Here is a 15,253-nt window from a genome sequence, read left to right on the forward strand (position 1 = left end):
CATTCCACCGTCACCAGTAGGCTACTCGCGTGTCTAATCTATTTTCACCCAATAAAACCCCCCTTTTTCCAACACATATTCACTTTTTTTTTCCAAACGAACAATCATATACCCTAAAATTTTTACTGAAAGTTCCATCTAATACTTGTATGTTTTTTTTAATTTATGTCCGCGGTATGCAGACATAAATTAAAACAAACTAAATTGAAATAATATATATGCATACAGCAAATCCACCCTTTTATAGTCAGCACAGAGTTTTCTGTTGTTCCATTTAATCGCTCGAATTTTATATTATATCAAACCGCTTTCTGAATGGTTTACGTCATAAGTCTGATGATGCACTTTCCGATATATGGTTTTAGATTATTCAATGAGATCTGAGATTCTCTCAAGTATTTTTGAACATTCTAGCACATACTTAGACCTCTTCGTATTGGCTCCTCCATCAGCCTTTCTTTGTTTTCCTCGGGGCTTTGTTGTATTCAGTTAGGGATCTTCTAGAGGCTTTTATTGTTTATTGCCACATACATGACAGATATTCATTTTACCAGAAATCATTCCTGTTTTATCTCTGGATAACTGTTAAGCAATGTTTGTTGATGAGTTGTTTTGATAGATCTGGTGCCAACTCAGTAGAGTGGTATCGGTCTGTTCAAATTGTTTTCCAGATGTTTCGAGGTATTCAAACAGCCGAATAAGTTTTCCTTCGCTTGCTCTCTATGCCTAGACTAGATCTTTCCTGGTTGGAGGTGATTTCTGACCAATATGAGGAAGGTTCACTGGTTCAATTACGATTTCCTCAGGTCCTTCATTTCTGGTTGTCTTCGAAATGAGCTATGGTACAATAATTGGTCAAGAATAGTCAACTGAATCGTTTTCGAATGAAACATGTTTTGGAGATCTCTGAGGTTTTGTTATAAATCAACTCCATAACTAGATCTTTTCTATTCCATGATTTCTTCACTATACACCCAGAGTTCTTATATGTGAGCAATGTCAAACTTACCCATAACCTTCGTAAAAACTGCCCCTTACAATGTTGTAGGTTCACTTGTTCTATTCTCATCACGAGACGAGTCAGACAAGCTATATTCATTGTTTATAATAATTGTATCTGTAACTTAACTCAAAGAATAGAGGCAGTTGGGCTCATTAGCAAAGCTTGTTTCAGGCAAACACGCCTTAATAACAGTTCGACAACCAAAAGGACAACTGATTTCGATACGTAGCCAATCGGCTCTCTATGGTACAGCAACGCCTCTAGAGTTGAAGGTATGGGACGCTTGCGACGATGTCCAAGATTACGTAACAATTTACGATGGATACACTACGCGAGATCCAGTCATTCTGAAATTTTGCGGTGGAGGTGAAGCTGTGCCGCAGGCAGTTTCAAGCGGTCACGAGCTTCTGGTAGAGTTTTCGACATCTCCTTACGGGACATTTTTGTATCCTGCTCCAGTACAAGCGTTGCACGGATTCCAGTTGGAAGTTGAGGTGAGTTCCATGAAGCAAGATGACTTGAACGAGATTGAATAATTCTTGTCCAATGAATTGAAGGTAGAGTCATACAAAATAACACTATGGAATGAACCAATTCACTATACTTGTCCTGTAAATATATTTCCACTATTGTTTGGCCTCAACAGACAACATAATATGAGCTATAGTATTTATTGAACATCGAAAAAGCCCAAATGAAAGATATAATTTAAAACTTTTGATTAATTTCACGAGGTTTCTGTTGTGAAAACCCACCAACTCATCTTCTCTATACACGAAGAAGGTTCCAAAATTGCAAATAAATATAAATTGATTCATGAAAGCAACACATGCTTGAATGTGTCGAACAAAATAATCAGTACATAAAACCTGATACGAAAAAAAATTAATTTGAAGAAAAACTAAAATGAAGGAATGTTACCCGACCGGGATTCGAAACAGGCTTCAGATAGACACAATTATCAACTACGATATCGGAGTCATCAAGAGAAATGATGGCCAAATCACATCTTCGACTCCGTCTCTCTTGGTGTTAATACCAGGGAGATGAAATTCGTTGATTGTGATAAACTTGACAACTGAAGGTGCCTCCCAAGATCAATTTGTTATTTAATTCTTGAATTTATCTTTTCAGTTCCTTCAGGATTATATTCGCCATGAACGAATGTAACGTTTTTGACATAGTTATATCGTTAATATCGAACGTACTGTTTTGATAACAATCAATACCCGAAGATATTTCAAAAAGGCCACACAATACTGATTTTTTTTCATAAATGTCATATATATTGTCGAAACAATATGAATTATATTGTTTCCACTACTGATTTCAAATAGTAATAAAAAATATATAGGAAAAAAATTATCAAATTTGTAGCTGTTCCTGACGACTTTCGAAAAAAAGGTCTATATTCATATTTCCAACTATCAAATCGTCAAAGAAACTACTGAGTTTTTTCTGCTCATAGGTTACTTTTTTCTGAATTCTGGATATTCTCTGTGAAATTACCTGAGAATTAATCATAACATTTTTCAATTTACCCAGTTTTGTTTGAAGGTGGTTGACAATGTTTCGTGGTGTATTTTATCAGTTCGGACTTCTATTGTCCAACATGACATAAATTGATTTGAATGCGTGGTTGGACAAAATATATACGGCTTCTTTGAATTTTCTCCTAAATCATTCACAAGGAGGAACGCTGGTTTAGGAGAAAATTCAAAGAAGCCGCATATATGTTGCCCAACAACGCATTAAGTCACAAGGAGGAACACTGGTTTAGGAGAAAATTCAAATAAGCCGCATATATGTTTTCCAACAACGCATTTAGTCAAGTTAGCGGAACACGACCAACTCCCGCCAAACGGTCAGCTCCCGCTAAAAACCAATGAAGCTGAGAGAGAGAAGAGGGGATAGGTAAAAGCAGTCGAATGATCTATAAATAGTCAGATCTCGAAGATTTCACGACGTTTCGATTGTTAGTATCCACAATCATCTTCGAGTGATAACTAGTCTCATTCGTGACTTTCCACGAATGAGTCGAGTTATCACACGAAGATGATTGTGGATACTAACAATCGAAACATCGTGAAGTGACTTGGTTTGGAATTTTTTGATTTTTATTTTTTAATTTTCATTTCTTGTTAACGATTTGTTAATATTTTCAGCTCGTGTTGATAGTTCACTTCTTTTGATTTTTTGGTTGTTGCTTGCATACTATTCCATTGTAATTTCAGTTTTTCCTTAATATAATCGTTATTTTTCAGCTAATCTTCAAAATTTTCTAGGTTCTTCCAGAGATTTCAAATCAATGTATATCATATTAGACAATGGAAGTCCGAACTGATGAAATTACCCAGTTTCTTAGATACTTGCAAAATAACAAGTTTGGAGAAGTATCGACTGATAATGAAAATCAAATATCTTTACTGAGGGTGCAAGCGAGGAGTTTCAGGATATTCTGGCATATTGTAACGAATTAAAGAAATAACTGTCTTAATCAAATTTATTTTTAACAATATTTCACTATCACAACTGATTTCTGCCTCGAATTCGCCTTTGATTTCATTGCCAAACTTTTTTCCCATTTTCTTCATTTCTGCTCCGATTTCATCTTTGATCTCCCCTTTGATTTCCTCTCTGATTTTTTCTATATCTGTCTCGATGGTTCCTATTCTTTCTTCGAGTAGGCTTGCCACACTACAAAGCTCTTTCTTCAAGCCTTCTGCATTTTCTAGAAGTTTTTCCTTCAAGCTATTCGAATTCTCTGGAAATTTATCTTCCAAACCCTTCGAATTTTCCAGAAGCTTCTCCTCCAGACTTACCGAATTTTGTTGAAGTCCATCGAGTTTGCTCATTATTGAACTCCAATCACCCCCAGAAACTTCGAATAAATATGTTTCGGAATCTTCTCCTGATTCAATCAAGTTGTCCCATAGTCTTTTCTGGAGTACTGATTTTTTTCCGGAAGAATCTAGTTCTCTCTCCTCCAATTCTTGCTTCAATTCGGCAACTTTCAAGTCCACTAGGCGCACTTTCCTTGAATACATTTTATCTCTTACTGTCTATTTTACTCAAAACTGAATATGTCCACTTATTTAATGGAGTCCGAAACAATTATTTATTTTCACAAGTCTATGTTTCGCGAGAAAGGTCTATCAGTTTATATTTCCGTCGTCATGTACTGTCCGCTTCGCGAAACACAATGAATCACCAGTCTATCTGCGCGAAAGTGCGAAAGTTTTATAGTCAATTTCACTGTGATACAAAAATTGTTCACCAAGCGCTCACAATTTTTTTTTGAAAATCCACTTCTGATCACCAATTGTAACGAATTGAAGAAGTAACTGTCTTAATCAAATTTATTTCAATATTTCACTATCACAACTAATTTATATACAACACTTAGTAACTAACGCTTAATTCATCTTCACAATTAGATTCCTTTCCTTAAACGCACGATTCGCTTTCTAAGTACAGACTCCTCTTCGGGACGGAGAGCGACGTTTTTATATCGTCAACGAACGTTCCGGATCCCTCTGCGGATTTCGGGACCCATCCGGACCTTTCACGCTATTTCGCGATGCGTCATGCGTTTGCTGACTGGGACATCGGTCAGGGCCGGCTTCAGATTCATTACAATATCATTGAAACTATGGAAGTGACCGGTTCAATTTCTAGCGGCTGTTGCATCACACCATATTATTTCAATTAACTTTGAAACGAACTTGTTGGATTTTCGAGAATAATTTATTTCTCAAAAAAGACAAATGAAACTTGCTTTGTGTTTCAGGTTAGATTCGTAGACCAACAGTCTCCCACCTTCATGAAACAAAAACGAAACTGTGAATTTTGGGTACGCGGCACCAACAGAGGAATTATAGAGAGTCCGTTGCACTCTCTGCCAGCTAACACCACCTGCCTGTATCATCTTCAAGGATTAGACGCAGCTGTTTCTCCCTCACCGATACCCTATAGGCCGCACAGTGCTAGATACCCCGATTGGAGACACGTTGGCATGATATTGCCACCTCCGCGATACAGGGTTTGGCTGAGCATTGCAAAATTTCACTCTAATGCTTGGGACCCGCAAAAGGCTGATCAGGTCTGCAGGAGCTATTTGAATGTATGGGACGGTCAGTTATGGGCGCCTTCCAACTGCGATGGACTATATTGGTGAGTGACAATCGTTTCACTTTGTTTTTGAGCAGAAAACTTGTTTTTCACTTATAATTAATTTTCTAACGAACATACAATATTGAAAGGAGATAAATTGTGTCAAAGCTATTTTCCTGTTGTGTTTGCCGTGGTGTGCAGGTTTTTATGTCGGTCGTATCGTCTACAACTGCAATAGACGATAAAGCAACGAACGCACTCTCTGGTTATCTTCACAGTATATACAACTGTTTGTGGGAAATGCTATAGCACTGGGTCTATTGCCATATCGCTATTGACAAAGTCCCACATTTGCAAAAAAAGCGTCAGGCATTAAAATCCGTAAACTACGGCCAACAAAGCCGGAAAATAACTTCAACACAGTTTATCTCGAGATATGACAACTCACCATCTTTGATAAATTACAAAAATACATTGGAAATATAGATTTGTACAGTACCCTCTAAAGAGTCTGTACCATACGAAAAACATCATTATTAACTTTCTTTTGTCCGCGACGTCGTTCGCTTTTTTCATTGGAACCTCGACACTGAGCCGTATCAGTGGTTAGGTTTCTCGACCACAGGTGTCGGATGACAAGTGGGCATTTGCCGCTAGCTTCAGTGAAGAAGGGGTGGTTCGATAAGATGTCACTGAATTTCAAGTTATTTATGGGCGCCAGGTAAATTAAATTTCCAGACAAATACCCGATTTCGCAAACTCAATCTTCCAATTTACCAACTCCGATTGAAACAACAAACCGTAGTACTAAACCAATTTATTAACATCAATAATCATAGTTTTTCATGTAGTTTAGGATCTTCAAACTTTAACCTATAACAAAAATTAACCACTGGACTGGAAGCGTAAGTATTAAAGTACTAAGCAGGCATTAAATATTACGCAAAAATAAAACAATAAGCTCACTCAATACAACAAATTTAGATTCTGACATGTAAATGGGAGTAGCAAGCAACTATATAGCGTCTGACGCAGGTAAGCAACCGTTATCTAACGTTACTCGTACCATAAGCAAACTAAGTAGGTAATAGTAAGCACTTGGCAACTACAAATAAATCAATATCAAGCAGAAAAGGGAGGAGAATGCATAAATATCATTTCCAATAACGGGAGTTCTGCTAATAAACGTCGCTTGAGCTCAGGCGCATGCGTAATACCATATAGCTAAATTACTCAAAAATATGCAGTTATATACAAATAGCGATATTACCAAATTATATGCATTTACACCTCTAACAATGATGAGCTATAAACCAGCTACAAAGCAACGCGATATCTTAGCAACAAGCAATTATGAAGAAGAAAAAAAATAGCATTCAAACTTGCGTGCTCCTCGAAGTGTATGGCACACGCCAATTCGGTCCGATTCTCTGTAGCGCCCTGTAAATTGGCAGTTTTGGATCGCCCTGTATATTCCACTGATGAGCGATAGTCCCTTTTAGGTATCCGCCTTGCACATAGCCTCTCAATGTGTTCAGAATTCTAGGAATTATTGGACTCCAAGACCAATAGGAGAAGATAAAAAAAAAACCCTGTCAGAAAGGGAAATTCAAATTAGAAAACTCTACAAAACTGAAAAATCAAATCCCACTTTTGACTAAACCGGTAAGAGCAATTGAAATTACAAACCCCCAATGAAACATTGAAAGACAAAAACATTGTTTTATTCGCTACGAAATATATAGTCCCTCCCTGTATAAGTGAATAAAAGGAAATGATAATTGAAAATCTAACGCGAACCCATTTTTGGGAATTGGTTTCCAAATGTACAAATAAATTTGAGATCTGGCAACGTTTCAAAATTTATTTCTAACAAATAAAAACTTATTTCAACAGCTGTTCTGATTTCAGCGTTTCCATGAACCCTCAATCGAAATAATCATAAAAGAAAAAATATACATTAACTTACCCTGGCCGAAAGGGGTTTTTTACGAACTGCGACTTCCACTTGAAAAGCTGGTTACTTAGATGGTGGACATACATTAAATGAAATTCGGCCTTGTCGCATCTGATAATAAGAAAAAGATTTGGTGAATACCAAAAATACCGATAAAACAAAGCTTAGACGAATGAAGATGCACTCGAACATAACAAATATATACACATACCTGGTAAATGATTCCGATGGAAATGCTTACACTTTCAAGGTTAGGTGAGATTCTTTAAAAATCCTCTAACAAGTATAGCCGTGGTTATATAACAAAAATACGCCAAATCGTAACACCAGTATAACCTCAGCTTGAAAATTTGTCTCGTAAAATATAGCCCAATGAAGGATGATTGAAATATCATGAAATTTCACGAGTCAACGAATACTAACACCTTCCTTTACTTGATCAGCACACAAAAAGGACAAATGACATTCTCGATCGAATGACCTTCCTGTCAGTTGAAATAGAAAAGCCACCTACTACGAGTCATTGACCTTCGACGGAATACTCTATCCGAAGTCTGTTTCGTGAAAACAACTGAAGTTGCAGATCTGATGAAGGTTGAATGCTCCTTCCGATTGCAACACTACATGACAAATATTATATACAACCCATTCGAAATATACAAAATTTACAATAAATATTTATTGTCCCCACACAAACTCTAGTACAAGGTATTCCTTAACCGAACCCGATTCTAGAGAATTTCGGCTGGAATAGTTGGCAACATCGACGAGCTAAATACCGATGAAATGTTTCTAACCTACCATTCAGACAATATGTACACAAATCAATAAAACAAATTTGTTAGATCTTCCAAGTCATAATTAATCGAATCGTGGTCGAGACGAAAGAAGTAAGCTACTGCGATTGACGAATGAAGAAGGTAAGCATGCATACTTATACTTTTAAAAATAATTCAGAACACGTCTTTTTGAGTACATTCTTTTAATGATTCGTAATCTCTTTCAGCTACAATCGATCCGATGATCATTATTTCATCAGATGTCCAAGAAATACTCACTCAGAGCCGTCTTTACCGTTTACTTAATGATGAGGAGTCAATATATGGAGTATTGTTACAAGTATCTACATCGCGATATGACTAGAGGAATATATTATAGAGCTGTTGGAGATGATATTCTGAAGTTGCCAAACTCTCTGCAAGGCTAGAATAAATTATCGCATTTTTGACATGGTGTAAACTATCTACAATAATTAAGGAATGATAAGGAGGTACCAACATATCTTTTACAGATTTAACGAATATTATGATGCAAATTGACCTGTTTGTAGGTGTTCCTTTAGGCAGTACCAAAATACCAGACTCAGACTCAATATACAAGGTGTTCTAATAAAATATGTTCTCTAGATAATCTTTATAATAGTTTATGTTGAACTAGTAAATGAATGAAATAATCATAGTAAGGTAGCGTGTTATTACTAACATACCTGAGGTTCAAAATGAACGTAACAATTCCCCCCCTTACTTGAAGGAATTTACCCCGTAAATTTCTCTTCAACGGTCAAACTTTTACTTGGAATCATCAGGACCCGGCTTCAAGTCCTTAGCATGCCATACTCCTTTCGATATGCCTTTTTCATCTCTCAGTTCATATGTCCACGGAGACAGCCTTTTTTTAATATAAAATGGACCAACAAACCTAGGAGCTAATTTACGACTGAAATAGTTAGCAGCGTTAGATAACACATAGTTTCTCTTCCAGACCAATTGGTTTGGAAGGTACTCCACATGTCTACAACGAAGATTGTATCTAGCACAAGCCTTTTCACCAGCAATTTCCAAACGCCTCCTAACATCTGAGTACATTTTCCTAAAACACTCATTACGACTACTTTCACCAGTCTGAGTTCCATCTTCTACCTCGGGTTTTCCTACTTGACTATAATCGGCTCCAGATAGCATCATATTTCTACCGAAATTAACAAAATAGGGAGTGAGTTTCGTCACCTCATGTTTGGAGGTACGGATAGCACAAGCAATTTAATCAATATTCTCATCCCAAGTTCGGTGGTTTTCGGATACATAGATCGACAACAGAGTTTTAATTGTTCTATTCACCCTTTCAGTCGGATTAGCTCTTGGGTGATAAGATGCATTGAATTTTATGGTACACTGATACTTATCAGCGAAACTTCGAAATTTCACTCCACTATATTGTCTTCCATTATCACATATTATCACTCTAGGGACACCAAACAACATAAAAACCTCGGACTCTATTTTACGAATAACTGCATCTGCTGTAGCAGTTCTAAGGGGAAAAAGCAAAGAAAATTTACTAAGGTAATCAGTTACCACCAAAATGTATTGATTACCCTTTTTGGATTTCGGAAGGGGTCCAATTAAATCTGAGGCTATCATTTCCCAAGGTCTATCGACTTTTGGATGAGAAACCATCTTATCAGTCGGTTTTTCCTGTGATACTTTATATGCAGCGCACACGTTGCAATGCCGTACAAACTTGGAAATGTCGTGACGCATTTTTGGCCAATAGTACCTACTAGCTACCCTGGAGAATGTTTTGAACACTCCCATATGACCAGAAGTGGCGGGTTCATGGGCTGCTACAATGATCTTCTGACGCTCACTTTTTGGGACTACCAATTTCCATGAATCACCTGAACTCATGAAAGCAGGATGATCTGTGAGAACATGTTTCCACAGACGACCTTCGTGTTCTCTCCAACTAGCAAATTTCAATGGGTTTCTACGAACATTATCGACCATAGACCGATACCACCTATCATTGTTAGAACTACTCAACTCATGCAACTTATCTGAATCAACTCCTGCTGAATCGACAATTGGTACTGACCTAGAAAGAGCATCAGGCACCACATTATCCTTACCCTTCCTATGTATCACCTTAAAATTATACTGTTGGAGTCTGACTGCCCAACGTGCTAATCGACCAGTCAAGTCCTTCAGGTTATGAAGCCAGAGAAGACTGTAGTGATCGGTTTGGACTGTGAATTCCACTCCTTCCAGATAAGGACGGAGTTTCTCAACTGCCCATAAAACAGCGAGGCATTCCCGCTCAGTAGTCGAGTAATTACGTTCTTGTTTTGTGAGTGATCTGCTGAGATAAGCGATTACTCTCTCTCCTTCTGGGTAAGGTTGTGTCAGGACGGCCCCAATGCCAAACCCTGAGGCATCAGTCTGAACCGTAAATGGCCTGGAATAATCAGGACAACTTAAAATTGGAGCAGCAACAAGACATTCTTTTATTTTTCTGAAAGAGGAAGAACATTCTTCGGTCCACTGGAACTTTGAGTTCTTACGAATAAGAGCGGTTATCGGAGCTATCATGGTGGAAAAATCCGGAATGAATCGACGATACCAGGAGAATGTTCCTACTACCCTACGAACCTCACTTACATTTGTTGGTATTGGTAATTCCAGCATAGCTTTCACCTTGTCTGGGTCTACATGTAACCCATTGCGATCTACTACATAACCCAAATACTTCATTTCTGGACGGCAGAACTGACACTTTTCTATGCTTATAGTGATGTTAGCATCCCTAAGTCTGCGAAATACTTCCTCTAAAAGAGATAAATGATGTTCGAATGTCTGACTGACTATCACCACGTCATCAAGATAAACAAACAGGTTGGGCTCAAGATCATGTCCGAGTACATTATCTATAAGCCGCTGAAAAGTAGCAGGTGCGTTATGCAGCCCGAATGGCATTCGTTTAAATTGAAATAGTCCGCGATTGGGAACAGTGAAGGCTGTAAACTGTTTCGAATTCTCTGCCATCTTCACCTGCCAATATGCAGATTTCACATCTAGACTTGACAGATATTTCGCATCGCGAAGTTTATCTAACGTATCAGATACCAAGGGAAGTGGATAACTGTCACGAACTGTGACGGAGTTCAACTTTCTGTAGTCTACGCAAAACCTGAAAGAATTATCTTTTTTCTTGACTAGGAGAATCGGAGATGCCCAAGGACTGTTAGACGGCTCAACAATACCCAATCTGAGCATTTCATCTAATTCCTTATCTATATGTTGCTGGACTACTGGGTTCACCCTGTAGTACCGCTGCTTGATAGGTGGACTGTTTGTAACTATCACATGTTCTACTTTCGTAGTACAACCTAATTCATTACCCATCAGCGCCAAATTCCTATCTATTACTGCTTGAAGCCTCTTTTTCTCCTGTGGAGTCAACAATGTTTGACAATTCACTTGTTCTACTGTATTAGCAATGACGGGTTCATCGGAAAAATGCCACTCATTGTGGCGGAGATCAGGAACGATCCCCATGGTTCTCCAAAAATCTGCCCCTAGTATCAACAAATGTGGCAGCTCAGGTACGACCATAACCTCTACCAACCGAAGTCTGCCCCTCAAAGACATTGGGAGGTCCACCATCCCAATACTTCGACAACTGACCCCATTAGCAACTATACAAGATGTGACCTTGTTTCGATTTACAGGAATACCCAACTCCTGAACAATTTCCAAACCTTTTCGGCCAAGTATGGTACGTGAAGCTCCAGAATCCAACAAACCCAAAACCGATTTACCTAAAATGTCGATGTTCAAATATGGCCTCTCATCGTTTACAGCATGTTCAAGTACGTAATCCAGTATGACTCGAAGTTTATTGATCGAGGATTCCTCTGTGACACGCCTATCCCGATCAACTAGGGGTGTCGTCTCCCGTTTCCCTGATTACTACACTTAGGACAATTTCTTACAGTTACTCCTTCCTCCTTACAACGGTAACAAAATTTTCCTCTCCTGACGGTACAGCCAACAGCCCTATGATCAGGTTTGTTACACCTGAAACAAATAACTTCCTTTTCTGAAACCCTAGAGTTACCATCCCGATCAGAGGTATTGGATTGACAACTATCCACCGCAATTTCATTAACACCAACATAAGCGAGATCTGGTTCCAAAGTGCCACTTCTCCTACATGGTGCTGAAAAACTTTCCACAGTTTCCTTTCTAACCTCCAAACGACGACCTAACTCTCGAAGTTGACTAATCGAAGTAACTTCTACCAAAGCTAATTGGGTCTGATAGAATGGCGTAATATTCCTTAATAGAATTTTGAGTTTGGTCTCCTCAGATATTGGACACGTCAACCTATTGAAGTAACCGGTCATAACGGCAATATATATACCAATAGACTCGTCTAATCCCTGTGTTCGCCTTCTAATCTCCTCAAAAAGCTTTTCGTTATAATTTGGGGAGAGATACTCTTCCTTAAGTAAGTTAACAAATTCATCCCAAGTATTGGCCTCCTTCCTATAGGCTAAATAAAATTGATATGCACGACCAGAGAATAAATCAATGCCTGACTCGAGTAAAGTATCTTTAGACACATGACGGGCTACTCTTAACTCTTCAACTCTCTCTAAGAATGCGCTAAGTGAAAGTCCCTTTTTATCTCCTGAAAATTTCAAGTCCCACTTATTAGGCAAAATCTGTTTGATATTCTCCGAAATTGAATGAGAGGGGGAAATACTAGAGGATCTACGCGTAGGACTAATACGTTGCGCGAATTGACTCTGGTTGAGGAGGGTGAGTTGTGGTGGAACTTCCTTTTGATAAGCTTCTGCCTTCTGGTGTAGTAAGTCCAATAGTGACAGTGCCTTGGCCAAAATCGTGGGACGATCTGTTGTATCATTTTCATCGATATGGTCAATTCTATTCAATACATGGCCCAACTTCGACTGTAGCCGCAAGAAAGCATTACTATTTGGTCCATCCTCAAATCCTGCTACCATAGGTTCTATCTCTTCCAATTTCTTCTTGACAGCGTCCACATCTTCAGCCACAGTGAAAGGATAGGTTGGATACTTTACACTACCTCCACTCTTCTCGAGTCTCATTGCCATCGACAGAGAATGACGCATTTCATCTACGGTGCCTGTGGCGATACCTCTGATTTTGAGTTCGTAAATGAGCTCATCATGTATCAACCGATAAGCTAATATTTTATAACTCATCGCGTTTGATTTACGTCCAGTCCAGTGAAAGAAAATAATCAAGTGTTGTAAATATTTGAAAAAAATCAACTTCAGACTTCAGAATTGTCACATTATTTTCAAATTTCAAACTATACTACATCAAATTTTACGGGGCCCCACGTTGGGCGCCAAAATGGAACCTCGACACTGAGCCGTATCAGTGGTTAGGTTTCTCGACCACAGGTGTCGGATGACAAGTGGGCATTTGCCGCTAGCTTCAGTGAAGAAGGGGTGGTTCGATAAGATGTCACTGAATTTCAAGTTATTTATGGGCGCCAGGTAAATTAAATTTCCAGACAAATACCCGATTTCGCAAACTCAATCTTCCAATTTACCAACTCCGATTGAAACAACAAACCGTAGTACTAAACCAATTCATTAACATCAATAATCATAGTTTTTCATGTAGTTTAGGATCTTCAAACTTTAACCTATAACAAAAATTAACCACTGGACTGGAAGCGTAAGTATTAAAGTACTAAGCAGGCATTAAATATTACGCAAAAATAAAACAATAAGCTCACTCAATACAACAAATTTAGATTCTGACATGTAAATGGGAGTAGCAAGCAACTATATAGCGTCTGACGCAGATAAGCAACCGTTATCTAACGTTACTCGTACCATAAGCAAACTAAGTAGGTAATAGTAAGCACTTGGCAACTACAAATAAATCAATATCAAGCAGAAAAGGGAGGAGAATGCATAAATATCATTTCCAATAACGGGAGTTCTGCTAATAAACGTCGCTTGAGCTCAGGCGCATGCGTTATACCATATAGCTAAATTACTCAAAAATATGCAGTTATATACAAATAGCGATATTACCAAATTATATGCATTTACACCTCTAACAATGATGAGCTATAAACCAGCTACAAAGCAACGCGATATCTCAGCAACAAGCAATTATGAAGAAGAAAAAAAATAGCATTCAAACTTGCGTGCTCCTCGAAGTGTATGGCACACGCCAATTCGGTCCGATTCTCTGTAGCGCCCTGTAAATTGGCAGTTTTGGATCGCCCTGTATATTCCACTGATGAGCGATAGTCCCTTTTAGGTATCCGCCTTGCACATAGCCTCTCAATGTGTTCAGAATTCTAGGAATTATTGGACTCCAAGACCAATAGGAGAAGATAAAAAAAAAACCCTGTCAGAAAGGGAAATTCAAATTAGAAAACTCTACAAAACTGAAAAATCAAATCCCACTTTTGACTAAACCGGTAAGAGCAATTGAAATTACAAACCCCCAATGAAACATTGAAAGACAAAAACATTGTTTTATTCGCTACGAAATATATAGTCCCTCCCTGTATAAGTGAATAAAAGGAAATGATAATTGAAAATCTAACGCGAACCCATTTTTGGGAATTGGTTTCCAAATGTACAAATAAATTTGAGATCTGGCAACGTTTCAAAATTTATTTCTAACAAATAAAAACTTATTTCAACAGCTGTTCTGATTTCAGCGTTTCCATGAACCCTCAATCGAAATAATCATAAAAGAAAAAATATACATTAACTTACCCTGGCCGAAAGGGGTTTTTTACGAACTGCGACTTCCACTTGAAAAGCTGGTTACTTAGATGGTGGACATACATTAAATGAAATTCGGCCTTGTCGCATCTGATAATAAGAAAAAGATTTGGTGAATACCAAAAATACCGATAAAACAAAGCTTAGACGAATGAAGATGCACTCGAACATAACAAATATATACACATACCTGGTAAATGATTCCGATGGAAATGCTTACACTTTCAAGGTTAGGTGAGATTCTTTAAAAATCCTCTAACAAGTATAGCCGTGGTTATATAACAAAAATACGCCAAATCGTAACACCAGTATAACCTCAGCTTGAAAATTTGTCTCGTAAAATATAGCCCAATGAAGGATGATTGAAATATCATGAAATTTCACGAGTCAACGAATACTAACACCTTCCTTTACTTGATCAGCACACAAAAAGGACAAATGACATTCTCGATCGAATGACCTTCCTGTCAGTTGAAATAGAAAAGCCACCTACTACGAGTCATTGACCTTCGACGGAATACTCTATCCGAAGTCTGTTTCGTGAAAACAACTGAAGTTGCAGATCTGATGAAGGTTGAATGCTCCTTCCGAT

The 15,253-nt window shown here is 38.1% G+C and overlaps 1 protein-coding gene across 1 annotated transcript in view; it reads left to right on the forward strand.

Annotated features, from left to right (window-relative positions):
• The window catches only part of LOC111513363 (uncharacterized), a 203,706-nt gene that overhangs the window by 102,332 nt on the left and 86,121 nt on the right, over positions 1-15,253 (forward strand). The window contains exons 6-7 of the mRNA XM_074175350.1: positions 1,175-1,497; positions 4,794-5,176. Of these exons, the coding sequence (XP_074031451.1) occupies positions 1,175-1,497; positions 4,794-5,176 (706 nt within the window). The remainder of the gene's footprint in view (positions 1-1,174; positions 1,498-4,793; positions 5,177-15,253) is intronic.

The sequence above is a fragment of the Leptinotarsa decemlineata genome, unplaced genomic scaffold, assembly GCF_025532065.1.
Source record: "Leptinotarsa decemlineata unplaced genomic scaffold, Ldec_3_MD MMD2_tig00001019_RagTag_RagTag, whole genome shotgun sequence".
Classification (NCBI taxonomy): Eukaryota; Metazoa; Arthropoda; class Insecta; order Coleoptera; family Chrysomelidae; genus Leptinotarsa; species Leptinotarsa decemlineata.